We start from the raw sequence: 27,957 nt of genomic DNA, 5'->3' as shown, positions 1-27,957 counted from the left end.
CAATTTATGAAGCTTTATTAAAATCAGAGGGGGAAAAAGACGTCACAGAACTCAATTAAGGTACAGTTAAAATGAATAAAAAGATTGGGTAGTTAAGCCTAGTTTTCAGGAGAAAAATTAGCAATTAGGAATGTGCTAGAAGGCATTCATTAATTATACTTATATATCTTGCATGCTGCTGATACACCCTCATATGCACCCCCTGAGCCTCATTGTGGTTGTGCTGCACCTCACTGGCCACTTTTACGTACTCTCCCTGGTACTTGTGTACCCTTGAACACCCTCCCCACCCAGCAGCAGCCACCCCAAGCCACACTTGCACCATGCCGCCTTGGCCACCCACACACTCCTTCATTCCCTCTCCCACACAGCCAGTTACTTGTCTACCTGTTTGCAAAGCAACTGGGACATGCAACTTTCTGCCAATTTTCCCACTAATTTAGTTGTTGGAAGCTGGCAGGAAGTTGCAAGGAGACACTCACTTAAAGACCCAAACCTCACTTAACAATAATGGGACTGAAGCAATTGCCATCACTAAATGATGTGGTCATGTGACATTGTGCTTTCTGACCACATCTTTTAGCAACTGAAATTCCACTCCCAATTGCTATTGTAACCCAAGGAATACGTGTATTCCAGTAATTCCAGTAAACGTATTGTCAAGAATGGGTTGCATGGAATTAATCATAAACAGAAGCAGCCCAGCAGGCAGCTTGAACTAATTTAGACTGTTCCTATGGTAAACTTTCAATAGGGAGCATAATAGGTCAAATGTAAATGAAATTTTGGGATTATGAATGCAGTGGAATGTTGTATGGCAAGTTATCGTGCTAGAAGCATTAGTAGCCTTTGTGTGTAAGCAACAGCCCAAAGACATTCCAGTTGTACTGAATTAAATGTATGTAATTGCAACATACAAATCCTTTATTATCTTCATGGTCAATTCTTCCCTCAGGAACATTCCTTTATTTAGTACTTGCAAAAGTGGAAGATTCTAGTTAATGAAAACCAGTTCCTGTATAATCCATTTATTTATGCAGCATGAAGATATTTCATGCTTCATTTATTTCCAGTACAAGCCCCAATGACACTAGAATAATAGATCATTTTTCATCCTAGTATAAAGAGACAAAACCCAGGGATGCAGTAATTGTTTAGTTCAGAGCAAACTCTGCGTCCAGTAGCATGACAACACAATCAGCTCATTGGCTTCACTGAAGGCAAAATCATTTCTTGGGATGTGACCTTTGCATTGGAACAATTTTCCAGACTATGAACCATCTCTGAAACTCTTTAACTTCCAATATGAAAATTACATTGGGAGCTAGTTCACGCTCCCTTTTCCCTTTCTATCCATGTGTGTTGCAGCTGCTTCAGGAGTATCAGCAGGAGAGAATCAAGCACAGCCAGACCCTTCCAAGAGCACCTAAGTCCCCTACAAAAAGAAATAATTGTCACTGAAGAAAAACATTGAAGAACAAGCCCTCCTCCAGATATACCAGTATCCTCTTCCTAAGACACATGAATCTTCAGTCCCCTTACCTGTCATCCAAAAAAAGTAACCCATGCTCTTCCAGCTCTTTGATTTCCTCTGATTCACCAAACACATCCCACAGACTGAGACTGGGGGCAAACTGTAACCAGTGCTATAAAAAGAAAAGCATACCCTTAAAACTGTTTTTTTTTTTTTACATTTTTTCAACTGAAAAACTACCGTAATTTGGGGGACTAATCTAGGAAAACACAAATGATTCTAAGAGAGATGTTTCTTAAAATGTCACCCTGATTAATTTCTCAGAATCTCTTTTGAAAATAAACGTATAGAACTCAAATTTAACTAGGATCCATCACCACAATTTGGATTACTGTCTATCTAAAACTTTCCTTTTTTGCTATACATGTAGTCCTTGACTTAAGACTACAATTGAGCCCCAAATTTTGGTTACCAAGCAAGACAGTTATTCACTGTTGCCCACAAATAATCATTAAGTGAATCACTGCAGTTGTTATGTATCTAGCTTCTCCGTTGACTTTGCTTGTCAGAAGGCTGCAAAAGCTGATCACATGACTCTGGACACTGCAACTGTCATAAATATGCCAAGCATTCAAATTCTGATCACATGACCATGGAGATGCCACAATGGTCCTGAAGTGTGAAAAACGGTCATAAGTCACTTTTCAGTGCTCTTGTAACTTTGAACAGTCACTAAACAAATAGTCGTAAGTTGAAGGCTTCCTGTAATTATTGCAAGATAGACAGAACATCACTTGAAATACTGCAAATGCTTGAAATGATCTTTTTTAATAACAGCCTTAAGTCAATCATCATGTTTGGTCCCATCTTTGATAGATCACTGATGAGAACTATTCTTATTTTACAAAAATAAACTAGGTTCGAAGAAATTGGGCGGAAATATGTAAGTCTTAAAATCCAAACTAATGTTTAGTGGAAATCTCAGGAGGATCTCTTCTTGTCTCTGTGCATTTAGTAATCACAGGTCATGTTTCTAAAACAAAGACTAGAAACTAGTTACCAGTATGTGCTATTTATTCCTCCACTATCCCTAGCATTGACTATAAGCAGTCCTTGAGTTATGACAGCAACTGGAACTGGAATTTCCATGGCTAAGCAATGCAATCACAAAGTGCAACATCATATGTAATTAACTGAAAAGGCACACAATATAGAGAAAGAAGGAGTAATGAGCCATTTCTGCAAAATCATTCCATCCAAGGGCTTTGGAATTATGGCAATAAATGTTTCAAACATTTCAAACGTGAACAGCCATCACACTAAAATATGAGAACTATACCTGATGTGTGATTCCTACATCCATACGGAGTCCCAGCATCAAAACCTCCTCCAGTCTACAAAAGGGACAACCATTAGAATTTTGATAAGCAGATATTAGTGCCAACAGCAGTGGGAAAAAGGGGAAAAGTCAATGATTTTAACATATTAACCTGGGCAGTACCTGTATTCGTATAACTTCACCTATATCATCTTTCAATTATATATGTACATACATATATACATACACACACACACATATATAATTGCACGTGTATATATTATATGTGTATATATGTATATATATGTGTGTGTGTGTGTGTGTGTGTGTCTGTATTTGTATATATGTATATATGTATCTACGTATATGCTTTGAATAAACTTTACAACAATTCTATCAGGATATTTTTATTACCACTAAATTGGAGGTTAAGTAGGTGTGGCATGTCTAGTAACAATTATATTTTTATTAAATTTTTCAGGCAAAAGATTTTATTAACATAATCAAGAGTTATAAAGTAAAAAGGCCATGCAAAAAAAGTAGATCAGAGAGAGAGACGTTTTACATAGCTCCAAAAAGCAGGTATAGACTAAGATTTATATGTAATTTAGCACTTTGGATTTACAGAAACTGGAATTTAAATATATAATAGGCTCCAGACCCAAAATAGCAAGAGCACTTATATTTATATAGTGCTCCATAGTGCTTTATAGCACTGTCTGAATGCTTTACAAACGTCAGCACATTTTCCCCAAAAGTTTGGCTCCTAATTTTACCGACTTTGGAAGAATGGAAGGCTGAGTCAACCTTGAGCGAATCAGGGTCAAATTCCTGGCTGTGGGAAGAGATAGCCTGCAATACTGCATTCTAACTACTACACCAATATTAGGGGTGCAATGTAGGATATAAAATGGTGATTCATGCGCTTGTTAACAAGACTTGAGTTTTCAGGAATACCTCATATGCTTAAAGAAAGGAAACAGTAAGGAAGAACCTCTCCACATTTCTTCTTACATACTTATCTAGTTCCCTGAGTGGAGTCTGTTTCCGGGTCCCATGCCCAAAGGCAAATACTTCTTTCATCCATACATCTGGTTCCAAAGTCTGTATTCTTGCCTCTTGATGGATTCGACCATCTCTCCGTGGTACAAATCGCCCATGGGCTCCTGAGAAAGAAGGAGATTGTTCTGAACAACCCACGGTGCTATTTATTATATGAAAAGGAATTACTAAGCAGCCACTCATTTTTAGCTGAGGAGCACTTACTTTCCAATCCCCCTCCCTTATTTATTAAAAAAAAGGCATATTTGAAATGGTACTCCAGTACATTGTACTGAAACCAACTCAAGAAGCAGTTGCAACTGCTTGGCTCATCATTTCCCCAAATAGGCTTACCTGGTCCAATGCCAATATATTGGCTCCCTTGCCAATAGGACAGGTTGTGAGTACTAAATGCCCCCTGTGTAAACAAACAAACAAATAAACAATGCTAAGTAACTGCAAATCTGCACACAACTGTACCATTATATTAGAGAAACAACCTTTAAGGAGTAGCTTTTTAAAAAAAAACCAATGGCACCTCATTGGGCTTAACAGTCATTTAGGAGACTTTTCCTGCTTGGAAGAAAAAGGGGGAAGGCCAGAGAGGAAGAAGGAAAATCTTCTCAGAAGCTTCCACTGTAATTCAATGTGCAAAGCAGAATAGAATACAGAATTTTTATTTAAGCATGCTCTTTTTTGTTTCTAGTAGCAGCTTTTTACCCATTCTCTCCTGAGATAAGAAGCAGAGTAAGACTTGGATCTTACTTAGATGAACAGGTAATACTATTGTGAAAAATTCTTAAATCATATTCCTTTCACTTTGGCAAAAGGAATATATTTGTATTATCTTTCTAATACAGAGAGAAAGAGAGTGCAAAAAAAAATCTTATTTCAATTTGGCCTACTTCCTTTTACTGAGTTGCATGGTACAAGGTTTAGCTAAAAGACTTACATTCTTTGAAAAATTGGAGACTTCATACTGGTGAAAACCTGAATTTTGTAGAATGTGTCGTGCACACTCATACATCTCTGATACTATATCCACATTGGTTATGGGCAGAAAGCCCTGATGGATATGCTTGAAGAGAGATGTGCCTCTTTCTAGAGTCAACTGGTAAAGGGATACATGGTCATCGCATACTGCAAGTGCTTTCTCCAATCCCTGGATCCAGGAAGCAACAGTCTGCCCTGGGAGGCCAAATATTAAGTCAATAGATGTACGCCCTGGAAAGAGTTTCTTGGCTTCTTCTAAAGTTCTCAAAGCATCACAAGTTGTGTGGTTTCTTCCAAGAAGCTTCAGTTCTGCATTGTCAAGTGACTGCACAGAAGGAAATAAAAATCATAAATATGCTTGACGCTTTACAACTCAAGAAAAAGGAAACAAATGTGTTGTATGAGAATTATGATTATGGTAAGTAAGAAAAATAGAAATATTGTAAAAAGCATACATATTTGCATAGCTGCTATGTGGTTCCCTTTAGTTGTTATGCAAAACACAAAAAGACTACAAATAGTAAGCCAAAGAAACTGAAGGTATACAAAAAGAAAAATAATCTGATTTACATCAGCCCTATGCATGTTCAAACATTAAATCATCTGTTCTGAGGCTGTGGTGACTGTGAACAGAATGGTCATTAGATAACTGATCATAAGTCAAGGACAGTAATCTAGAAATTACCTTATAAGCCCAAAGACTATTGTCAATGTCCTACTACCAACTCAGTGGTACACACAGTGTACTGGCATATGCTCAAAATACAAATATCTGCATATAATGTTTAGATATATGATACATATAATATATAAATCTTTGTCTGTAAATAACATGTAAAAAAAGAGGGGGGTGTTAAGAATTACACAGAATAGGTTGTTAACCAAATTACATGAAAAAGAGCACCCCATTAATATGCTGACTGGAATAGCAATAGAAAATATACCTAAATCTTTCTTCCATGCTGCTATTCCAGCAAAAACACTCAATCCAGCTGCTGTTTGTTATGCTCCATGTCAAATTTACAAAACACTTCTACCTACTTTAATTATAAAAACTCATTAAAGCTAGGAAGCAATTTCCCATAAATCAGGTTGGCCATGATCTTGGATATTGATTCACCTACAGCATATGAATTGGCTTTTTTGAGTTTATAACTGTGAAGTAGTACTGTCACTTTACCACAACAGGGGGGGGGGGGGGGGGGGGGGGGGGGGGGGGGGGGGGGGGGGGGGGGGGGGGGAGAAAGGGGGGGGGGGGGGGGGGGGGGGGGGGGGGGGGGGGGGGGGGGGGGGGGGGGGGGGGGGGGGGGGGGGGGCGCCCAAAAACCCAAAAAGGGGGGGGGGGGGGGGGGGGGGGGGGGGGGGGGGGGGGGGGGGGAAAACAAACTGGTCCAATCAAAAGCAACACATAAGGGGGGGGGGGGGGGGGGGGGGGGGGGGGGGGGGGGGGGGGCCCCCGGGGGGCCGGGGGGGGGGGGGGGGGGGGGGGGGGGGGGGGGGGGGGGGGGGGGGGGGAGCTTACTTGCTGCTTATCACATTGTAGTCTAAAAACATATAGAATAAAACAGAATTATTTATTGGCCAAGTGTGATTGGACACATAAGGAATTTGTCTTGGGTGCATAAGTGAGCCTCGGTGGCACAGTGGTTAGAGTGCAGTACTGCAAGCTACACCTACTGTAATTTGGCAGATTGAATCCCACCAGGCTCAAGGTTGACTCAGCCTTCCATCCTTCTGAGGTGGGTAAAATGAGGCCCCAAATTGTTGGGGGCAATATGCTGACTCTGTAAACCGCTTTGAGAGGGTTGTAAAGCACTGTAAAGTGGTTGTGTTGACCCGTAGTCTCTCAAAATAACCCCAAACCCCAAACATACATTAAAGTCCGGTAATGCCTTCAACTTAACTTCACTGTTTTATTAGGCACAGTTTAAAGTCACAAAAGTAAATAATGAGGCAAAAAGAAAACCAAAACAAATCGCATTGATGAGAGTTCCGAAGCAAGCCAAGATAATTAATCATACATTCCAGGAAGATAAGGGAGGAGAGTCCATGGGAAGAATGCCAGCAAAGATAAACCTCTTTCAAAGAAAACATTAAACTTTGACTCCAGCAATTCTGACTACGCAGCTACAAACTTATATACATAGCTCCCAGCTGCAAGCTACAAGGAGGATCATGGTAATCTCCTCCTGAGTAGACCTTGCTTTTCCCTGATCCTCTCCTCCCTGCTTGACCTAGGATGGATAGGGATGGGCCTGGATCCTCCTCTGATTGCTCAGCTGGCCTCTGCCCTTCCCCAGCCTCCTCCACCACTCCCTGTTGGCTGATCCTCCTCTTCCTCAGAGTCAGTCTCCACCAGGGGCATGACAGCGGTATAAGTGCTATTGCTGTATGCTCAGTATACATAAAGAAAAAAAATATATGGGATGGAGAGAGGGAGGAAGAAAATATATATATGGGATGGAGAGAGGGAGGAAGAAACTGATCAGTGGAGCAGAAAAAACTGGTGTATTTCAGTTCCTTTCTGCAATCACATGTAAGTAAATGTGCTTAACATTATTAGATTATTTTATTAACATCAGATTATTTTAAGTATGCTTTTAACTTTATTATTCTAGCACTGTAGGTCAATGATGACTAATGCAGTTCTGAAAGCAATGCTCCTGACCTCTCACCTGAATACCAATGGAGAGGCGGTTCACACCAGCTTTCTGGAACTCAGAAAGGCGGAGGGCATCTGCTGAAGCGGGGTTTGCTTCCAAAGTAACTTCAGCGCCTTCTGCTAAATGTGCGCACTGGGAGACGGTGTCCAGGATAGCTTCAATGGTGAGCGGGCTGGCTAAACTTGGTGTTCCCCCACCAAAATATACTGAAGTGATTCTAAAGCCAGAACAGAAGAGAGGATTATTTGAACTGATGGTCCTGTCCCTATTTTCTCAACCTCTAATATTCTTTGTATATTTTATGCAAAAACACACTGGACCATTTCAAAGGCAAATACTCTGCAAGACACCAAAATTAATTTTAAAATGGGATGTTCTGATTGTTTTGGAAGTGTTGGAAACTGAGCCACTGTTTTGAACATGAGCAACTGAAAACCGAGCCACTCTATTTTAAGATCAGAACCACAGAGTTTCTTTGGATTCATCTCAATGTGAAACCAATCCAAACAAGCACAGGTTAGCAAAGAACTAGTACAAGGATCAAATGAAACCCCCTATAGGCATCTATTTAAAGTTATAGGAAGTCTATTATATCAAGAATCTAGTAAAGCTAAGAAAAATAACTTGGTTGCTACTGAAGACTGTTAAGACATTTTGCGAATAACATTCCTTGCATTTGTTGTGATTTGGATTCGTTGGTTATAGCAGATCCTAATAATCTACCTGTAATATACGTGTGTCCTTGGCACAATTTTATCACAGTTCCAGCCTCTGCTTTAAGTCAGTTTCAGGAAGATAGGAGAAATGTGTTCGGCCCAGGGAACACCGGGCTGATGAATCCATATCCATATTAAACATATATGCAAAATTGGAGAGAGTAAGGATATTTGGAGTCCATTATCATCAGCAAGTAAATATGGTGATTTCTCTTTTTAATCTATCTTTAGGAACTTGTCAGTATCCTGAACAGGTGTCAGGTGGCAATAATCATATGGATGAAGATTAATAAGTGGAAACTCAATCCAAACAAAACAGATGTGCTTCTGAACAGTTGGATTTGGGAATGGAATTTCAATTGCTTTCAGTGGGGAAGAACTCTCACTGAATAATCAGAATGAATCAATTGGGGCTGCTTCTGGATTCAGCTTTGTACCTGGAAGATGACATGTGGTTTTTGGCATATTAAGTCTGTCTGAATTCCAGATGAAATCAAACATGACTGACACATACTTTACTTACATGTACACAAGGTTATTGTTAATAATCTTTCAAAACCTGGTTAGTGTAGATTTTAAAAATCATTATGTTAAGAATTTAAAAATCATGTCCACAAAAATGAAAATTTTGGAAAGATCTACACTGGAGGAATGATTGGTGAAGATAAAGAATTTGTAAAAATGGCAAAACTGAACTGTTTGTTTAGGGAAAAGACAACTACATATATTAGTGAATGGAAATCCTTTAGGACTTGTTGAAAATGAAAAAAAATGAACTGGCAACCTATGGATTTGATGATTAGAAAGCATAAATTATGACATAATCTTAAAAAGGGAGGACAGAATATAAATTTATTTGTAACTTCCATGAAGAAGACTGGAAACTACTTCTTTATATTTTTCTTTTTGTATCTATCCACCATTTATCTTTACTCTTTGTTTCTTGACTGTGTGTAATTTTTACCACTGTATAAAATTATTCAATAAAAATTAATTTTAAAAATACCCCCGTTAGCTTGAGGAACTCATGGAAATAGGGAGCTCACAAGAGGTAGATATATTGTTTGTAGAATGTTGATCCATTTTTTGCAGTCTTATTTATGTTGAATTGTTTTTAGTGATTATTTTAGAGTTGTTTTTAACTGTTGGTTTTATTGTCATATTTGTGAGATATGTAGCTATACAAATTTCATAAGTAAATAAGTAAGTCTCCTTGGTGCTACATTTAAGAATATTGGGGCATTGCGGTGTGTTTTGTACAGAAGGTACTGACTTGTAAAACAGATAAATGATGTAGATGGGGGCGGGGGGAATCTTCATTTAATTAAAAATTTAAAAGATAGATTTGGAGACTTCTAAATCCTTTTTACTCCTTGTCGTATCATTTACCTCTGAACTTCACTTAGGTGGATCAAAGTCTGGGCCTCTTGAATGAGGCAGTTCTTCATTCTAAACTCATCCAGATTTCGAGGAATATATTTGTTGAAGTTGCAGTAACTGCAGCGTTTCTCACAGTAAGGCCACTAAGGAACCAAAATGACAAGAGAGATTTTTTTAAATAAAAGTTTTATTTAAGTTTTTACAAAATATACAAATACAAATAAAATATCTTTTTTTGAGAACAGCATGCAGGCATGATATTCCCCCTGAAAAAAAATCTGAAAAGTAGCCAGGGGTGCAGGGTTGCGTAAGCACCCGCTAAGCATCCGATCAGCTCCCTGCCCTGACCTCAACTAACACCCCCCTTTCTCTCTTTCATCTCCCCGCCACCTCCCTCCAGGTCTTCCCCAGCGACCCCTCCCTGCATGGAAGCCTCAGCTGGTGCTTTCGGGCTCTTCCTCGCCCCCTGCATGAGATCCTCCAAGCTGCAGGCTAAAGGTGGCAGGGCTCCTCCAGGCTGATCACGCAGGCACCTGGCAGCTGGGGGGAAGGGGCGGAGAAGAGACCCGGGGCATGACGTGGGTCCACTTTCCTCCCCACGGAGAACTTTTTTGCGGCCGGCGCGGGTAGTTCGGCGAGAGGCGGCGGCTCTATAACCCCAAAGGCAGCTCTCGCCCGGCATCAGCACGCGCGCACGCCCACACACACAAAACACCTACTCAAACACACACTCACTATCCCCACAGCACGAGAATAACAGGAATAATAGTCTTCTTCCCCCCCACTCCGCCCGCCACTAGCCTTGCGGTGCAACTTGTATCCCCGCTCCTTGGCTCGGTTTTTCCTGCAACTGACTCCCACCTCACACTTTTGAAAGAGCGACAGCGGCCCGAGGAGTTGTTGAAGCGCGCCCCATTGGGGGGTGGGTGGGGGAGAGAGAGAAAGGGGTATTATTACATGAGCCTTTTAAACTCGTGAGAATGGGCTTCCCGGGCAAAAAACTGTTTATTTACATCCAGGCGGCCAGGAATCGTTTGCAAAACCGCTTCGCCTTCGCCAGTCCTCTTTGCAAAGCGCCGCCACGGCTCTTCCTTTTTGCCTTTCCCTTCCCGAAGCAACGCGGGACTGGAGCCGCGTGGAGCCGTGCCGGGCAGTAGCAACTCCTGACTCAGGGGGCCTCCAAGGGGAGGGGAAGGAGAAAGGGGGGAAAGGGGGGCGGGGCTGATTCCCAAGAAAAATCGGAATTCCGATTTTAGTCGGAAGAATATCATGTCTGAGCGTGGCCCCGGGTTATCACTTCTCCATATAGACATAAACTCAATACATATTTATCTTACACATTCTAATCCATATCTTACAACTATTTTCGCATTTTTTTCCCGATAGCTTTTCCCTTTCTTTACTTCCTATAGCCTTATTTTAAATTACCTCATTCCTTTCTTAATCCAATTACATACCTTTTTCTAATTTTTTAAATCTTTCTAATCAATGCTTTTATACTTTCGTCTGTCCTGTTTACACTTTCATATTATTTTTTCTCATAAAACAAATTTTCCCCTGTAATTACTAGACTGGAGTGTAATACCTTTGTATCTTTTTTCAAATCTTATTTAAAAATTTAAGTTACACCTTTACAGTTATAAGATTCATTTTCTAACCTCTATTTTATAACACATACCTATTTTCAATCGAATTCTGCTTGGTACATTCCCTTAAAAATACACACTAAATTCTTAAAAGAAAAAAGTATATATGTATATATACCTGTGTATATGTGTATAACAATAGTAAATGGAATAATTATTTTATTCAAGTACAGCTCTGCCATTAATATTAATAACAATCTTTTACATTTCTATTTCTTTTAACAAACATTACCTAGTAATATCAGTTGTCTTTCACTTTAATCATCTATATTTCATGTTTTACTTATTACTGTCTTTAAATAAAAAACCCAAACAATAGTTGTTAACAGTAGTCAATTATTATTCTTATTCAAGTTCATCTTGTCAACTGATAAAAATCTTCCATGTTTCTTTTCAGTTTTTTTAAACGTTCTTTTTAAATCATCGAGAGCCTTATTCTCTATACAAACAAATATTCCACTACACATCAATAGAAAATTTTTCTATCACTTTAATCATCTAACATATTTTCTAACCCTTTTCTATTTCTAATATAACAATGCTATCCCATGCACCCTTGCAGAATCCTCTCCTTAAGTTAAATTTTAACCATTGTCTCTGTGTCTTTTGAATAGGTTTATACCTTTAATTCTTGTATGCTTTTGCTGTACCTCTATATCTTGTTTCTGTCTTTTGTAGCTTCTTTTCCTTTCACTCTTCCTTCTCTTCTTCTCCCTCCCCTTTTTATTCCCTTTTCTATCTGATTCTCCCTTCTGTGATCCTCCCTTCTGCTTCTTCCTGATATTATGATTACTTTTCAAATTACTCTTTTTTTTTTTTTTTGGTTGTTGCTTCAGTGCTTAAGTTTTTAACTCCCTTTCCCCCCTTTCCCCTTTTTACCCCGTTTAAAATTGCTTGGTCATTAAAGATGACTTCTTCATTGTCCCACCCTTCTTGTTCTGCCAGCGTTTCTTGTTGTTTTTCATAGTTCAAGATCTCCATTTCTAAAAATTGAAATACGAAGCCAAAAGATCCTCTTCCCTCTTGTGCTTCTTCTTTTTGTTCTTTAAGTCTCATTTTTAACTCTTCAAGGAGTGATGCCATTTTAAAAAAAATTAAACAACTGCCAATTGATTTTATTTTATTTCATTAGGATCCTCCATCCAAAGTTCCATGAATCATCCAATAATCCAAAACTGTTTCTTGCTTCTTTTCTCACTTTCTCTTTCCAGGGGCTTTGTTCTCTTGTAACAAAGTTTCAGCTACAATGTATCTTTTTCAAGCCTTGTTAAAATTCCACTATCAATTTTTTTAAGTTCCAAGTGGTCTCCTCCATTTTCCAGATTCCATCCTCTTTTTTCCTTTTTCCCTCCACTGCTTTCTTTCTTTTTTAAAAGAAAGTTTTTAAATTATCCAAGAATCTTTATCCCTTTGACACATTATTTTCAGCTAGAAATAGCCTATTAATGTCAAAGTGGATTAGTATCAATTTCTTATTCAAATCTCTTCTTAATGTTCCAAGTCAGTTAAAACTGTCAATGTTAGAGGAGAAAAAGCCAATTCTGTTTCCTTTCCCTTTCTCTTTCACAGCTTAAAATCTTTTTTTAGGAATAGTATTAGTCTTTAAAATTCAGGTTCCAGGTACCTTAAATAGATGTTCTCTATTCAACCTGGTCAGTCAAACTTTCTCCTTTAAACGTCCTCCTGCACAATCTTGTCCGGTCGGGTTCTTCTTTGAGGTGGCCGTTTCTGACCACCGCTGCAACCGGCTTTGGGAAAGGGAGTAATGGCCAGCCGAGGAGGAGAGATGTGGCTCTCCTCAACCCCGCTGACGGCTCCCCCTTCTTCACCACCTCTACGGGGTGACTTCAGCCCCGAATCCGGGCGGCTCAGTGCTCTCCAGCAGCGAGCATGGATCAAAACCGCGGACGATCGCGATTTCAGTCCATAGCCAAAGAAGCCCAAACCGGAAGTCCCAACAAGATATATTTTATTCGTGCATTTTTTTATGGGAGCCTTCTTATATTTTTAGCCAAGCAAGATAGATCCACACACAAAAGAAATTATTTAAAACTACTCTGATCTGTGAAGATTTAAATAACTTTATGCCACAAGACATCCTGATGCCCAGCATTTTAAAATATTGTGATAACAATTCAAAATGCTAACTGTCTTATATAAAACCTCAGCTTCACAGTAAATTAGTTTCAGTTGATAAATGCCATCCAAGCATAAAGACTGTCTGCCTTTAGCTGGGGCAATTTCCAGAGGCTTCCCATCAGAATAGTAATACTCAGTACCATGCTGCATCCTCATAGCCACGGTTTCCATTTTTCCACCCTTCTATAGAGGTTAACATCTTCAAATAGTCTATACAGTAAATAAGGAGACTAAAACTATTAAAATACAAAAAGTTACAGTATACTTTAAAAGCTGATTTAAAATAGCCACGTGCAATATTTCAAAGTTGAGACTGAAATATTTTGCATACCCAATACACACAGAGAGAATATTAAAAATGTAGAGACAGTGGTTCTCAACTTGTGGTCCACGGATCCGTGAGGACTACGATGTCATCACAGGGGATTGCAAAAGCTTAAAGAAATGTTATGATTTAAATCTTGAGTTAAGCCTTGGTGGTCTGTGGCCAAGGTCCGTGGCCACAAAAGGTTATTTAAAGAGGGTTTGTGGTGAAGAAAAGGTTGAGAACCATTTTAGAAAGAGGATTCAGTAGAAAAGATTTAATAAGCACCTGAAAAACATCAACAGTAGGCATGTCCCAAATATTGGGCAGATGGGTGACATAGTTAATGTGAGTGTGTCTCAGTTGTGGAGCATTCTTCATGTGTGCCATAAGTTCATAAGCATCAAGTAATGGCTTAATAATTAAATTATATAGAAGTTTTGAACACTAACCAAGCTGTTTCCATCTGCAATATGCTCCTAGAATGTTTGAGCTAGAATGAAAGCAGTATGCAGTGTGAGGTGGTCCTGAACAGATTTTAAAGGTGTTGTGGTATTTTATTGCCTTTTGAAACAGAGCCAGTTATGTTGGACTGACTCTTCAGTAATTTATGATCTCAGTGCCTGCATGCTCTTTGCCTAAAAGACTGTCAAACTGGTATCATTCCCTTTTGCTTTTCTTCATTGCCATATAGATACACAGAGGACACGTTCTTTTAACTCTCCCCACTCAAATGAGTTAGCTAGGTGTATTTCCTAGCATGTTTCCAGCTCCTTTCTGTTATAGTTACAGCATCTGCTTCGTTCATCATTGCTAAAGGTCAGATTCCTGCTTTCAGGAACACTCACACACACAAAAAGATTGCTTCAAGCTCCAACAATTATCAGAAAACCAATTCTACTTTTCTGTTCAACTATATCATATGCTACTGAAAAAACTATCTAAAACCAAACATGGGGAACCGAGTCAAAATTGATCTTCCTAGTATATTATTTCCTTTAAAATGAAAAAAAAAAAATAAAATTAGTACTGTATGTATATTGTAATTTGATGCTTAACAAAACAAAACAAACAAAAAACAAAAAAAAACCAGAGATAGTGAGAAAGAAGCAAAAGCTGACATTCAACCAACTGAAAGGCTTGTTCCTAAGAGCTTGAAATAAAATACTAGATTACAATGCCTCTAGAGCAGGGATCCCCAACCTTTTCGACGCCGCGCCCGGTTCCGGGCGTCAGCTGGGGCATGCCCGCCGGTTCCGAGCGAGCTGGGCGCCGCCATCTTTTTTGACGAAAATCACTTCCGGTGACGTCATCGAAGTGATTTTTTTCGTCAAAAATGATGGCGCTAGCGCTTCTGGTGAGCTTTTTCGGGTAGAAATGGCTTTCTACCCGAAAAGCTCACCAAGGCGCTGGCGCCGCCATCTTTTTTGACAAAAATTGCTTTTTTTACCAAAAAATGGCGGCGCCCAGCAACCAGCGGCCCGGTAAGGCTTGTTCCAGCACTTGGCCCTTAGAGGTTGACCCTGCTCTAGAGTTTATGATTCCTCAACACAAAACTTACAACTAGTTATTTGTGAGGAAAACAAAATCTATGAGGAGTGGGAATATATTAGCAAAATAAAAACATAAGGTTGTGCTAATATGTGCTAATTCTGGCAACTTCTGGCAACTTGCTGAAGTTCCTCAGCAAGCTTTATCAAACTTTCTATGGTAACATAACCGATATGTTTCTTTCTATTACGACAATAATTCTTTAGTTTTTGTGGAATCAAATGCAGGACCCAAAACCTAATAATCAAATCCTGCTTACTGCAGTATTTATTTATTCAAAAGTGCACACTGTTAAATAAATAGAATAATTCCCTCAAGAAAATGAGAGGGAATCCTAGAGATGAAAGAATACACTCATAATTCAGGAAAGGAGAAAATGATACAGTCATATATACGCATAGATAATGATGTAATCATAGATATCCATAATTAGCAAACCTAGTTACTTCCCTGCCCTTCTACTATTACTGTCTTCAAGAAAAGAGTTGTCTTAATAGAAACTTATCAGATATGTTGCCATAGTCATTTTCATATAACTTACTTTCAACCTGACACTTCTGTTTCTATTTTGCTAACATGTTTCCATTCCTCTAAGAATTGGTTTTTGTCACATATATGTCTCCAGCTCTTTCCCTAAATTGTATTATGGAAAGAAATAATTATTTATTTTTTATGCCAGCATCTCATTGATACAGCAACTATGGGCAGCTACATATTTATGGACTTTAATCCATAACTATATAAATGTGTAGTGCTAACTTATTTGTTCTTTAAGATATTCATCATCATTATAATGACAGTATAACAAACACAACAGATGCAGCTATCTGGACAGCTGAACAGGGTTTTCCCATGGCTTTGGAAAATGTGGGAATCTGTTGGGAAAATTGGTGGGTTCCCTTCTCCCATTGCCAGCATCCGGGGCTCTGATTTGCAATTTTCTTATTATGTTTCCTCTTTTACAGTATTTCCTCAATGAGATTTTGAGTATTTTTTTGTTAAAAATATAGCTGGGTCAGGATTAGTTCCACTTTTGATGTCAACTTTTGTTTGGGGAGTTGGATCATTTCCTCTGTGGTTGATACCTATCTAGAAATTCCTGTACGCTCATACATATCTAGAAATTATCATGCTCCCATTAATTTGTGCAATTCTAATTAGAGATTACAGGGGAGGTGTGTGGCGAGTTTCCACTGTGCTGCTGGCCCCATTTTTAACAATGGCAGTTTACCTGCACTAAAAAGACTAAAGCTTTGACAGCCATCACGTCTATGAAGATTCTCAGTCATCCAGGTCATGGTTGTCCCATAGGACCTTTTTTAAAAGGCAACTCGTTTTTCCTTGAAGGGGTTTCTTCACTGAAGAGCTGAAGAAGCTTCTTGGATTAGAAGCGAAACGTCTTCAAGAAAAAAAACAAAGTCCAAGTTGCCTTTTGAAAAAGCACCTTTGGGATTGACAGCCATTAGATTAAAACGCAATTTACAACTTTATCCCCAGAATGCCTTTAAAATTACCGGGGGGGGGGAGGAATTAATTTTTTAAGAATGCATTTTCAAAAGTGCCTTTTTCTGACACCAATTCCTGTTTGACAGTTTAAGTGCTCCTCTCAAAATTGCCTCATGCAACTAAAACATCTGGCCTACAACACCGACCAAAGAAAAGCAGAACCGTCACTACCTCAAAATTCGAGCAACTTTCCCACCCATCACCAACGAGCGGGACAAATAATTCAGTGTTTGCAAAAGCGCATGCGCGGAACACTCCCAGGCCTTCCAAGTCTACGCAGAAGCGAACAGAAAGCAGGAAGCGGCCACCGGAACCCCAGCGCACGAGCTCGGCTGCAGGAAGAGCAGGGCACGTGCACCACCGCGCGTGTCCGCGGAAATGTCCACCGCCTACCCCGCCCCGATTGGCGCATGCGCAAGCGGGGTTTCGCTCACGTTCTCCCGGCCTCTAATCTAACTCACGTGGACGTAGAGCGAGGCTTGCACTTCCGGAGGGCGCTGGTGGGAGTGGGTACCGCAGGGCTTTCCCAGCGGCGCAATTTGACGAAGCCGCGCGGGAAACCCTGCCCGCAGTTTCTCTAGCAACGCTTCCATGAGACTCTTGCCGCTTCCACTCCGGGCAGCTGCTGCAGTTCTGGCATCGTCAGGGAGGGGAGGGAAAATAAGACCCGCCTCTTCGGGGGGGGGGAAGGGAGAATGGGTGAGGGGAGGAGAAGCTTCGGCTGTGTTGAGGTCCACGCGTGTTTCTTCTGAACTCGAGTTCTCCACCGCTTCTCTTCTAAAGCCTAGCAGGACAGGTCGTCCCCGACTTACAGCAGTTCGTTTAGTGACCGTTCAAAGTTACGATGGCACTGAAAAATGTGACTTACGTTTTTCACCCTTATGATCTTTGCAGCATCCCGGTGATGATGCAAAGATCAGCATTCAGACGTGTGAGAAACAGGCTCACGAGTCAGACATTGACAGAGTCACGAAGTGAAGCAGTTTATTGCATGTAAAATACGTTCGGTTGGCTAGCAGGTAGGCACCCCGAGGAATACATTCCTTCAACTTTTTATTCCCTCCACCCAAACCACAAATCCCTCCCTGCAGCCCCCTTTTCACAAAGACCACAGGGTTGCAATCTTCCCGGAATGCCTGTTTCTCCATGAATTTCCCCATGCTTAATCTGTTTCCCCACCTTTTGCACAGTTCCCCCACCACTTGACCAATAAAGCATTGTGGTGCTGTGTTGATCAATTTGGGGGCTCTAAATTCAAAATCTGCTTATTTATTGACAAAGTTTTTTTTAATGTTCAGAATTTAGGCATGATATTACAGAAAATGGGAGGAGGGGAAGGGGATTAAATAGCACCCCTGGGCCAGATATTTGCAACCTGTGTGATTTGCAGACCAGTTTTCTTTGTGAGGTGGAGTTAAAATCCCTTGTGTCAGCAGATGCCCGTCACAGGTGCCCATTTGCATTTCAAATTAGAGGGAACAACGGATTTGTTGCTCTTTGAAAGCAAGTGTAAACAGCTCAGACTTCTTGCTTTTCACTGATGGGGAATTCAGTGAGTTGACCATGGAATAGAGACAGAAAACAGTAATAGTATAAAATAAAAGTCTGAATAATCGCATCCATGGTTTTTATTTCATGCATATGTCAAAATAGGTGGATTATAAGGTATGTTTGTGACAGCCTTATTTATTAAATTTGTTGGCTGCCCATCTCGTCACAAGGTGACTTTTATAGTAATGTATTGAATTTGATTAAGATTTCTTGGTATTAAGAGAGTCCTATTAGTCTCTGGTGGCAAAAAAAATCAGATGTATGATACCACTTTTTTTCACTAACATTTTATTAAAAGACATCTGTGCATCTGATGAAGTGAGCTATAACTGGTGAAAACTTGCACCTTTTCATAAAATATACAGGTCAGAAACGGTGATACCAGACTTGATGTTTTGGTATAAAGAAGTGAACTCTTGAATCAAGTTTACAGTTACACCACCCAAGCACTGGATGGCGACTGATAAACTGATACCAGCTGAACGAAGTATATTACTTCTGGTTGATAGAACTGTCACCAAATCAGAATATTTAATATAAGAGCTTTTGTCAACGATAATCAAGATAAAAGAAAAAAAACCCAGATGGTGGACTAGATAGAAGCTGAACTCTGAGAGCAAAAATGCAGTAGGGTATGCTGTTACATGTTTTAAATGTGTGGCTGCTACGGTAGTTAAATAGAGTAGAGTAGAGTAGAATAGAACAGAACAGAATAGAATTCTTTATTGGCCAAGTATGATTGGACACACAAGGAATTTGTCTTGGTGCAAATGCTTTCAGTGTACATAAAAGAAAAGATACATTCGTCAAGAGTCAAGAATCATAAGGTACAACACTTAATAGTCATAGGGTACAATAAGCAATCAAATCATATTAGAAACAGTCAATATACATCATAAGGATACAAGCGACAACGTTACAGTCATACAGTCACAAGTGGGAGGGGATGGGTGATAAGGAGTGATGAGAAGATTAACAGAAATAGTAGTGTACACTTGGTAAATAGTTGAACAGTGTTGAGGGAATTATTTGTTTAGCAGAGTGATGGCATTCGGGAAAAAACTCCTTGTGTCTAGTTGTTCTGGTGTGCAGTGCTCTACAGCATCGTTTTGAGGGTAGGAGTTGAAACAGTTTATGTCCAGGATGTGAGAGGTCTATAAATATTTTCACAGCCTTCTTTTTGACTCATGCAGTATACAGGTCCTCGATTGAAGGCAGGTTGGTAGTAATTGTTTTTTCTGTAGTCCTAATTACCCTCTGGAGTCTGTGTCTATCTTGTTGGGTTGCAGAACCAAACCAGACAGTTATAGAGGTGCAGATGATAGACTCAGTAATTCCTCTGTAGAACTGTATCAGCAGCTCCTTGGGCAGTTTGTGCTTTCTGAGTTGGCGCAGAAAGAACATTCTTTGTTGTGCTTTTTTGATGACGTTTTTGATGTTAGGTGCCCATTTTAGGTCTTGTGATATGATAGAACCTAGAAATTTGAAGGTCTCTACTGTTGATACTGTGTTGTCTAGTATTGTAAGAGGTGGTAGTATGGGAGGGTTTTTCCTAAAACCTACCACCATTTCTATGGTTTTGAGTGTGTTCAGTTCCAGATTGTTCCGGTTACACCACAAGGCAAGTTGCACAACCTCCTGTCTATGCAGATTCATCGTCGTCCCCGAATGAGACCAATCACTGTTGTGTCATCTGCAAACTTCAGTATTTTAACAGATGGATCGTTTGAGATGCAGTCATTGGTATACAGGGAGAAGAGAAGTGGAGAAAGCACACATCCTTGGGGGGGCCCTATGCTGATTGTACAGTTATCGGGTGTGATTCTGCCTAGCCTCACCTGCTGCTTCCTGTCTGTTAGGAAGTTTATGATCCACTTACAAGTGTGTTCAGATACCGCTAGCTGGTTTAGTTTAGTTAGAAGAATGTCTGGAATAATGGTATCGATGTCTACAAAGAAGACCCTTGCATAGGTATTTGGAGATTCAAGGTGTTGTAGGATGCAGTGCAGAGCCATATTAACAGCATCATCTGTCAATATATTTGCTCGGTATGCAATGGGATTTAACAGCGGATCCGTGATGGTTTTTAGGTGGGACAGCACTAGCCTTTCAAAGGTTTTCATAACTACAGATGTTAGAGTAACTGGTTTGTTCAGTTCCCCGATGGAGGGCTTCTTTGGCACTGGGATGATAGTAGAGTTTTTGAAGCAAGAAGGAACATAGCACATCTCTAGTGATTTATTGAAGATTCGGGTGAAGATTCAGGCCAATTGGACAGCACAGACATTTAAGCAAGAAGGAGTTATCTTGTCTGGCCCTGATGCTTTTCCAGGCTTTTGTCCGTGAAATAGATCTTGCACTTCTTTTTCTGTGATCACCAGAGGTTGCGAACCCAATGGGTTAGGGTCAGTTGTAGGAGGCTTGGCTGTTGTTGGTGTGTTTGAGATGTGGGTTGTGGAGATAGGTAGCTGTAGTTTCCTTTCAAACCTGCAGTAAAACACATTCAGGTCATCTGCTAGTTGTTGATTTCCTTCTGCCTGGGAAGAAGGTTTGCTGTAGCCAGTGAGGTTTTTAAGAGTTTTCCACATGTTTGCTGGTTCATTTGTTGAGAACTGATTCCTTAACTTTTCAGAGTAGCTTCTTTTTGCTGCTCTGAACTCTCTTGTTAATACATTTCTGGCCTGATTGTATGACATTCTGTCACCTTTTCTGTAGGCTTCCTCTTTGGAACGACGTAGCTGCTTAAGTTTAGCTGTGAACCAAGGTTTATTGTTACTATATATTTGCAGGTTCCTTGTTGGTACACATAAGTGTATATATACATATCGCAGAACTGACATTTGATGTTACAGTATCTGTGAGCTCATTTAGGTCTGCAGAGGTATTTTCAAAAATATTCCAATCAGTGCAATCCAGGCAAGCCTGAAGCTTCAGCTTTGCCTCATCAGTCCAAGTCCTCACTGATTTAATTGTTGTTTCATGGATTTAAGTCTTCGTCTGAAGACAGGTGCTCATGGTAAAGACCTATAAGCATCTTTTGCTGTTGTGTAGTAGTGGTCTAAAGTATTTTTGCCTCTGGTGGGACAGTTGACATGCTGGAAATATTTTGGGAGCTCCTTCCTTAAATTTGCTTGATTGAAATCTCCTAAAATGATGGGAAGGGAATCTGGGTGTTTGGCTTCGTAATGCCTTGTTTACACAAGCTTGTGGAGGAACATACACAGCTTTAGGAGAAATGAGAACTCAAGTGGAGAATAAAAAGGCTTGCAGTTGATATGTAAAGATCAAAGAATTTATATATTATAGTTATATCCTGGGACCACTGTTGTTGATATATAAACATAATCCTCCACCCTTTGTTTTACCTGATGTCTCTTCAATTCTGTCTGATCTAAATATCTGAAATCCTGGGATGCCTATGCTGTTGTCATCATGAATTTCTGCATTAAACCAGGTTTTAATGCTATGGGGTGTCCCTTTCACATTCATTACACATAATTTTAGGGACCATGTCCTGGCTTAAATATGTTCTATTTTTACTTATTTATTGCAGGCTAAGTTAAGGTAAGGAGGTTTCACCGCTGGCAGGAAAGCAATCAACAATCACCCTTCTTAAAACAGGATGGGACAAATTGAGATGATACTTAGAGGTGTCTGTCTCACCATCATTGAAGTTGGTGGATTATGAACAGGAGTTGAGGGAACTTCATTAAGTTCCCTCAAGTCATTAAGTCTCTGAGATGCCTCTGCTTGCAACAACCTTTCTGTGTCTCTTACCTGCTGGGCTTTTTCTGAACCGGGATGTAGTATTCTTTGGAAAGTATGCTAAAGATAAGAGACTTATTTCTAGTTATTCATGAATAATTTGATTTAATAGTTTAACAGACTAAAGGTTCAAAGGAAACTAATATGTTGGTTTTAAAGTTTGGTCCCTGAACTTAAAAGGACAAGTATGAATAGTTAAACAAATCTACTCCTTCATTGGGTCCAAGGTTTGCCAACAGATGCTTGAAACTGCTTTTCTAATTCCCCATCTCTCTACACAAAGGGACCATTGCTATTGGGATAAGAGGAAACACTATTTCAGAAGTGAAACAGCTAAGCACAGTTTTAAGCAGCCTGAGATACAGGCTGGGAATGGCCCAAAGGAAATGTAAATGTGGTAGAAAAAAGAGATTTCTATGACATGTTTGTCTCACAGGTATAGGAAGTACTATAAGGAAGAACCACACATCCATGTAATGTTCTAATTGCTGTCTTGATATAAACAAAAATGTTGGGTAAGTCTGCAGAAGATGTTAACAAAAGTCAAGGTGATGATTGCTGCCAGGAGATGGAAACCTCACCTGTTTTTTTAGATACAGGTTTTGATTGCAAGGTCATCTTGCCATCTTGATATTTTTCACATCCTTCTTCCCAAGCCCTTGCAAAGGGCCCTAGCTCTGATGTTCTCTGTAATAGGGCTGTGCAGAGCTTTGGATTCTATTCCAATTCTACAGCTTTTTAAAGCAGCTGTGTTTCTTCCTAGGATTCCGTTGCTGTTCCCAAGAATGGATGAGGCTGCTTTAAAGCAAGGCAGATAGGTCTTACGTTAATGTCCCAGAGCACCTTTTATGAAGTACGTCTGAAGCACCATAGTAAGGGTTGAGATGCTAATAACTTTTTATAGTATTGTAGAATTGAATCTACAGCTCAAAGCTAGAGAGAACTTTTGATGAATTAGCACTCCGTTGTTCTCAGTATTCATGAAAGCCCCACAATATTCTCATTCTCAAGGGTGCTTTCTGCATAAACCTAAAATGAGGAAGAGAAAATATGGATCGTGTGTAAATCCTTCCTGTCCTCTGTGTCACCCAATGGCTACCATAACCACATCGAGAGCAGACACCATTCCATTGCAGAGAATAGGAAGTGTATATGACCTTATATGGAATAAACTTGAGAAAAATCTTTGTGTTTTTTTAGGATGTAAACTTGTCATATATTTGGAAATAAAGGCATTCCTGCAAGATGAGATCTGATTTGACATACAGGAGTGACTAATTGCTGACACATATTGAAATCGTGCTGATTTAGGGGAGACTGGAGATTCTCTTTTTTCTGGACGAGGGTTATAAAAGAGGATGCTGCAACGGGAAGAACCAGAACCACAGGAGCAGCGAGTCAGACAATTTCTACACAGTATATAGGTTATCCAGGGGATTTCTATCCTGTTTCTTCAGGTAAGTTTCAAAATCATTATCAATTTGTAAAGGGAAGGTGACTGGTGAAGGCTGCAGTGATGTACAAGTGGACGTGTGATGAATGGGAGCAGCACCAGAAGTTTTTCTTGGATGGAAGGAGGGAGTTTAATTTGGGGGGAGAGTTGGATTTAATTTAATATTAAGCCTGCTGTAGTGCAGTGTGAACTAGCTAATTTTACTTCAGCCATGTCTCATCCCAACCTACCTTACAAAATTGTGGAAATCAAAAAAGAGGCATGCTGCTTGATTTCCCATATGAAAGGTGACATATCCTGTAAAATTGTCAGCATCGTTTTTTTTTATTGTTTACCTACCTTAGACTGAAGCTTGTGATCTGTGCTGAATCGCCAGCTACTTAAGAGAATAGGATCACAAAATTATAAAAATCAGATCAGGCCTGCACAGGAAATGTGAACACCATTTATACTCACTTCAGGCTTAGCTCCTCATGCTGACTTGCTGTGCAAACTCATGCTGACTTGTTGGAGTACTGCAGTTTGAGAAACTCTGGGATAAACACATTTAATATAGTGATTAAAAGAAAGAGATAATGGGTGATTATTATTTAGAAAGGGGATTCTGCAAGGTATTGAGGGGTAATATAAATTTTTAGTTATGAAATAGGGACATATAGATTGATAAGATGGAAAAACAGAATTGTTATTTTTCGATAATGGAATGTAATGCTCTTCTTTGTGCATAGAGATAATTGTAACAAATAATGGAATAAGCATATTAGATATATTGAAATATTTTTAAGATTGGAATGTTGGTTTTTTTTGTTTAAATATGAATGGAATAATTAATGGAGTATGTGTATTAAATATACTGAAATAAATGAAATGATATAGGAGGAGAGCTGAAATGGAATTAACTTTAGTGATTAGGATTGTTTTACTGTTTGAATGAGTAGATTAATATGTCCTTTTTTTTGAAAAATTTAATGAAATTAAAAAGGGAAACCATGCAGAATCTGATTTATATATGCTATGTAGTTTTAAAGGGATTGTTAAGTTTAATGTTTTAAGTAATAATGTTAAATGCTTTAAAGGGATTTAAAAGGGGTGAAAATTAATGAATTTGTAACTTAGAGGTAGCACACATATTGAGAGCCAGAATATGGATTAATTCAGCAATGGCATCAAGTATTGCTGGCTAAAACCCAACTAACCTTGTTCTTACCCATCTAATCACCAGAGCTAATGGCCAATATTTTAAAAAGCACCAAATTGGGAAGGTCAGCCAGAAAAACAATTTACCCATTCAATATTAGAAGTGTTTTGGTGTCCATATTTTATGAACCAAATAAATATTTATATCTGTATCTCCTATAACTCTATATGTCTCTGTGCATATGCATTTATTTCATTATAATTTAATTTGTCTGGATTTTTTTTGTAGGAATATACTCTCTTTCCTACCTGTGTTTCCTGCTATAATATGCCTGCCTTGTCAAGGAACCACACCGTTTTTATTGCTGCAGAATGTACTAGAAAAGCATCCTCTCTGGTAAGTAAATATTAAATAGTTCAGAAATGTTATATGTTTAATAACAATATTATATTAACCTTCATAAAATGCACTGGTTAAGATATTAAAAGTTATTTTTTTTAATGTGCTACTATCACAAAAGGTGTGATTTCTTCATATACTGTCTATTTTGTATTTTAGATGCAAAGTGATTCTTTTGGATCTCACTAGTAACATTCTGCTCCCATGGGTAGAGCCCACTCCCAGCTGAAGAACCAAAGTGTAGATATTATACAGTAATATCATGAGCATACATGCTCCAATTCCTTTCATTTTGCTGGTCTTCTCCAACTGTTTATTGTACAGCTGAATACCTTCTGTCTGATGGTTCTCCCAAGAACAATTCAGCAAAAAGGAATGCAAAGCCACCTTAATTTTGAATTCAGCATTTTCCTCTGATAAGGAGCCATCATACATTTCTTCTCTGAAGAGTTAAGAATGGAATCAGGACTGTCAAAGAAATTTCATTCTATTAAACAGAGCAACATTTGTGCAAGAAAGCCCACTACATAAATAAACCTCAGTTCCATTAAGAACTTTCATGTTTGGAATCCAATTCTATTTCAACAGAAATAAAGCAGATTTATACATACATACATCCTACAAATATGTATGTATAAGCAGATTTTTTAAAATATAAAATATTTTTATATTAAAGATTAAGTATTTGTAATACAAAGCATATGTATAGTATGCTGTAGTATAAAGGTGATCTACAAGTATACAAGGTAGCTTAAAAATTCAAAGATTTATTTCATTTTTGGAATATTCTGCTGAGTAATAGAAGAAAAAAGTTCATTTGGAGTAAGACACAGATGGAAGTCAAGTAGCAGTGTTGTAAACAAAGAGATTAATAATTCAGCTGATGTGGAGCACTGTAGCTGAAGAAAATGAAAAATTCTTATCAATCTCTGCAGTTCAGTGTGTCATGGTTGGGAGGTGCCTGATCCTCTCGTAAAAAATGCTTGCCAATTCAGGTGCACTTTTATTTCTGATATCATTGGAAAGTTTGACATTTCTGTAATATCTGTTTTTTAATTGAGAAATAAAAAATTGAGAAATCTAGTCTGAAAACATTTTGCTTTGCATTTTATTGCTCTAATATGAACTGGGAACAGAAAACACTTCCTCTAATTAGCATTAAGGGATGAAACAGTTCAATGTCTGCCTCCTGAGCCTGGCATTTTGTCATGGGAAAGACTCTTGGCTGCATCTGTAATTGGGAAGATCTATAGTTTAAATTTCAATTGTACAAGTTGTTAGGAACAGATTTATAAATGTATAATTCATTACATTTTCATTTTACCTCTTGCCCATTTTATTACGTAACATGATGGCTGATAATCATTGCTCCCAAAGTGAGGAATGAACAGGATGGAGGTCTCTGTGATTTGGTGGAGTTTTATCATATGGACAGATTCTCATGGTCACTATTAGCTAGAAGAACCAATCCTTTCTTATGATCTTGCCAAAAGAGTTCATTACACAAAGCTATCTCTACTAAAGAAATACTGCATTTTAATTTTTCTAAATTTTTACTTTTAAAAAAGCATACTATTTTAAGCAAGCTTGATTTGGTAATCAGTAGAACTTGATGCTTCTTAAGGCAGGCCAGTGATCCTTTCCAGCTTCTTAAATGTTTGGAACTAAAAGAAGGCGGCAGACAGCATGTTTTTTTGGAGATCTCTTACGCTGCCTGCCTTCTATGCAAGTTGAAGATGTTTCTCCATCCGCTGTCTCAGTTTGTATTTTTGAATCTACATCGGCAACACCAAGGATGGAATAAAAGAGGACACATATAATGAAAGATTTACATATCAAAACAAATATTCATGTATTTCTTTTCAAGACTTCTCTCTTTGTACATTATTCTTATCAGTCTTCAACTCTGACCCAAATCAGACACTCTTGGAAGTAGGTGAACAATGACAGCCCTTTTCAGTCTTGGCTGGAGTACCTGTAGTGTGTAATTCTCCCCTATCAGTACCATTGATTGAAATAGTGGCAACATTTTAAAGCAATAGCTAAGCTCTTGATTGATTCTAAACACCAGAAAGGCTGTCATCCTATCTCTTCACCATCACTACCATATTAACTATTGCATTGGATTCAAAGTGTCATCTGCACTGAGGCTGAGTGAAAGCTCTACTGCTACTTCACACACGGCTCGAGCCTTAAACAGTGTTGGGAACTGTCAGGCACATGTATTTGTTTCAACATACCTCCCAACCAATCCCTGGAGGGGACAGTCTGAACCATGTGACAGGGGCAGGCTCTATGTTCTATCTAAGACCTCCAAGGCCCCTTCCAACTGTATTATTCTATGATCTAAGAGGGATAGGTCAGACTAGATTACAAATTCTGAGTCATTCCAAACAGACGCAGATAACTGTTTGCTTGCTGAGGACCACTGATAACTATATCAGCTACTCTGTTGCACAAAACAGATTTCATTAAGACTACCAAATCTAAATGACCCAGTTCACCAGCAGATGGCAACAAAGAGTTCTTCCTGTTTTACACCTGTTCTTTGAACACAAATAGGACCCCCAACTTCCAGGCCTCCATATATTTCCCATTTCTGATCTTGGTAGCCATCACAGTAACTCAACATTCTGGCACTGATATATCATATTTGTCAATCTGGACAGATGACTCCTAATTTTATATTCCTTCAATGGCTTCCTCACCTCTAGTGGTCTTCAGTTTTTATTTCAAAACTCTTTAGGCTCTCTTCCATTTTATCCTTTCATATTTGCCTATAAACTTTGTTCCTCCGTCTTCACCTGTTTCTGCTTCCTTTGTTTTTCTCCCTTGTGGCTCCACATGCTTCAAATAGACAGATGTGCCTTTTCCAATACACAAATAAAGTCCTCGTCTCTTGTGCTTCTTTCCAATCACT

At 39.0% G+C, this 27,957-nt stretch overlaps 2 protein-coding genes and 2 long non-coding RNA genes across 4 annotated transcripts in view; 2 read left to right on the top strand and 2 right to left on the bottom strand.

The window, feature by feature from the left end:
- Window positions 1-1,012: 1,012 nt before the first annotated feature.
- Window positions 1,013-17,327, bottom strand: RSAD1 (radical S-adenosyl methionine domain containing 1). The gene is made up of 9 exons (XM_026667394.2): window positions 17,193-17,327; window positions 9,595-9,728; window positions 7,502-7,706; window positions 4,786-5,151; window positions 4,188-4,251; window positions 3,811-3,958; window positions 2,814-2,868; window positions 1,543-1,646; window positions 1,013-1,435 (listed from the first exon to the last, which is right to left on the bottom strand). Exons 1-9 carry the CDS (start codon window positions 17,322-17,324, stop codon window positions 1,330-1,332), a joined length of 1,314 nt encoding a protein of 437 aa, XP_026523179.2. The 5' UTR covers window positions 17,325-17,327; the 3' UTR covers window positions 1,013-1,329.
- On the top strand, window positions 7,176-7,541 carry LOC148132191 (uncharacterized). The gene is made up of 3 exons (XR_015747679.1): window positions 7,176-7,224; window positions 7,259-7,362; window positions 7,445-7,541. It is a non-coding gene; the product is annotated as an uncharacterized LOC148132191 (long non-coding RNA).
- Window positions 17,328-17,402: 75 nt separating the features above from the next.
- Window positions 17,403-26,129, top strand: LOC113412037 (uncharacterized). Its single transcript, XR_015747678.1, has 4 exons — window positions 17,403-17,750; window positions 23,392-23,504; window positions 24,927-25,034; window positions 25,197-26,129. It is a non-coding gene; the product is annotated as an uncharacterized LOC113412037 (long non-coding RNA).
- Window positions 25,789-27,957, bottom strand: part of ACSF2 (acyl-CoA synthetase family member 2) — a 56,277-nt gene continuing 54,108 nt past the window's right edge. Inside the window, exon 16 of the mRNA XM_026667396.2 lies at window positions 25,789-26,812. Coding sequence (XP_026523181.2) covers window positions 26,759-26,812 — 54 coding nt within the window. The 3' untranslated portion in view covers window positions 25,789-26,758. The remainder of the gene's footprint in view (window positions 26,813-27,957) is intronic.

The sequence above is a fragment of the Notechis scutatus genome, chromosome 2, assembly GCF_049901735.1.
Source record: "Notechis scutatus isolate UNSWTSFEM ecotype Mainland chromosome 2, rNotScu1.2, whole genome shotgun sequence".
Lineage (NCBI taxonomy): Eukaryota > Metazoa > Chordata > Lepidosauria > Squamata > Elapidae > Notechis > Notechis scutatus.
This window is presented reverse-complemented; position numbering and strand designations above follow the sequence as displayed.

Coding starts and splice junctions, on each gene's coding strand:
- RSAD1 (XM_026667394.2), bottom strand. CDS start 17,324: ATGGAAGCGTTGCTAGAGAAACTGCGGGCAGGGTTTCCCGCGCGGCTT. Junction 5,152..7,501: donor GCCTCTCCATTGGTATTCAG/GTGAGAGGTCAG, acceptor CCTTCTGTGCAG/TCACTTGACAATGCAGAACT. Junction 2,869..3,810: donor CCACTCAGGGAACTAGATAA/GTATGTAAGAAG, acceptor TCCCTTTTGTAG/ACTGGAGGAGGTTTTGATGC.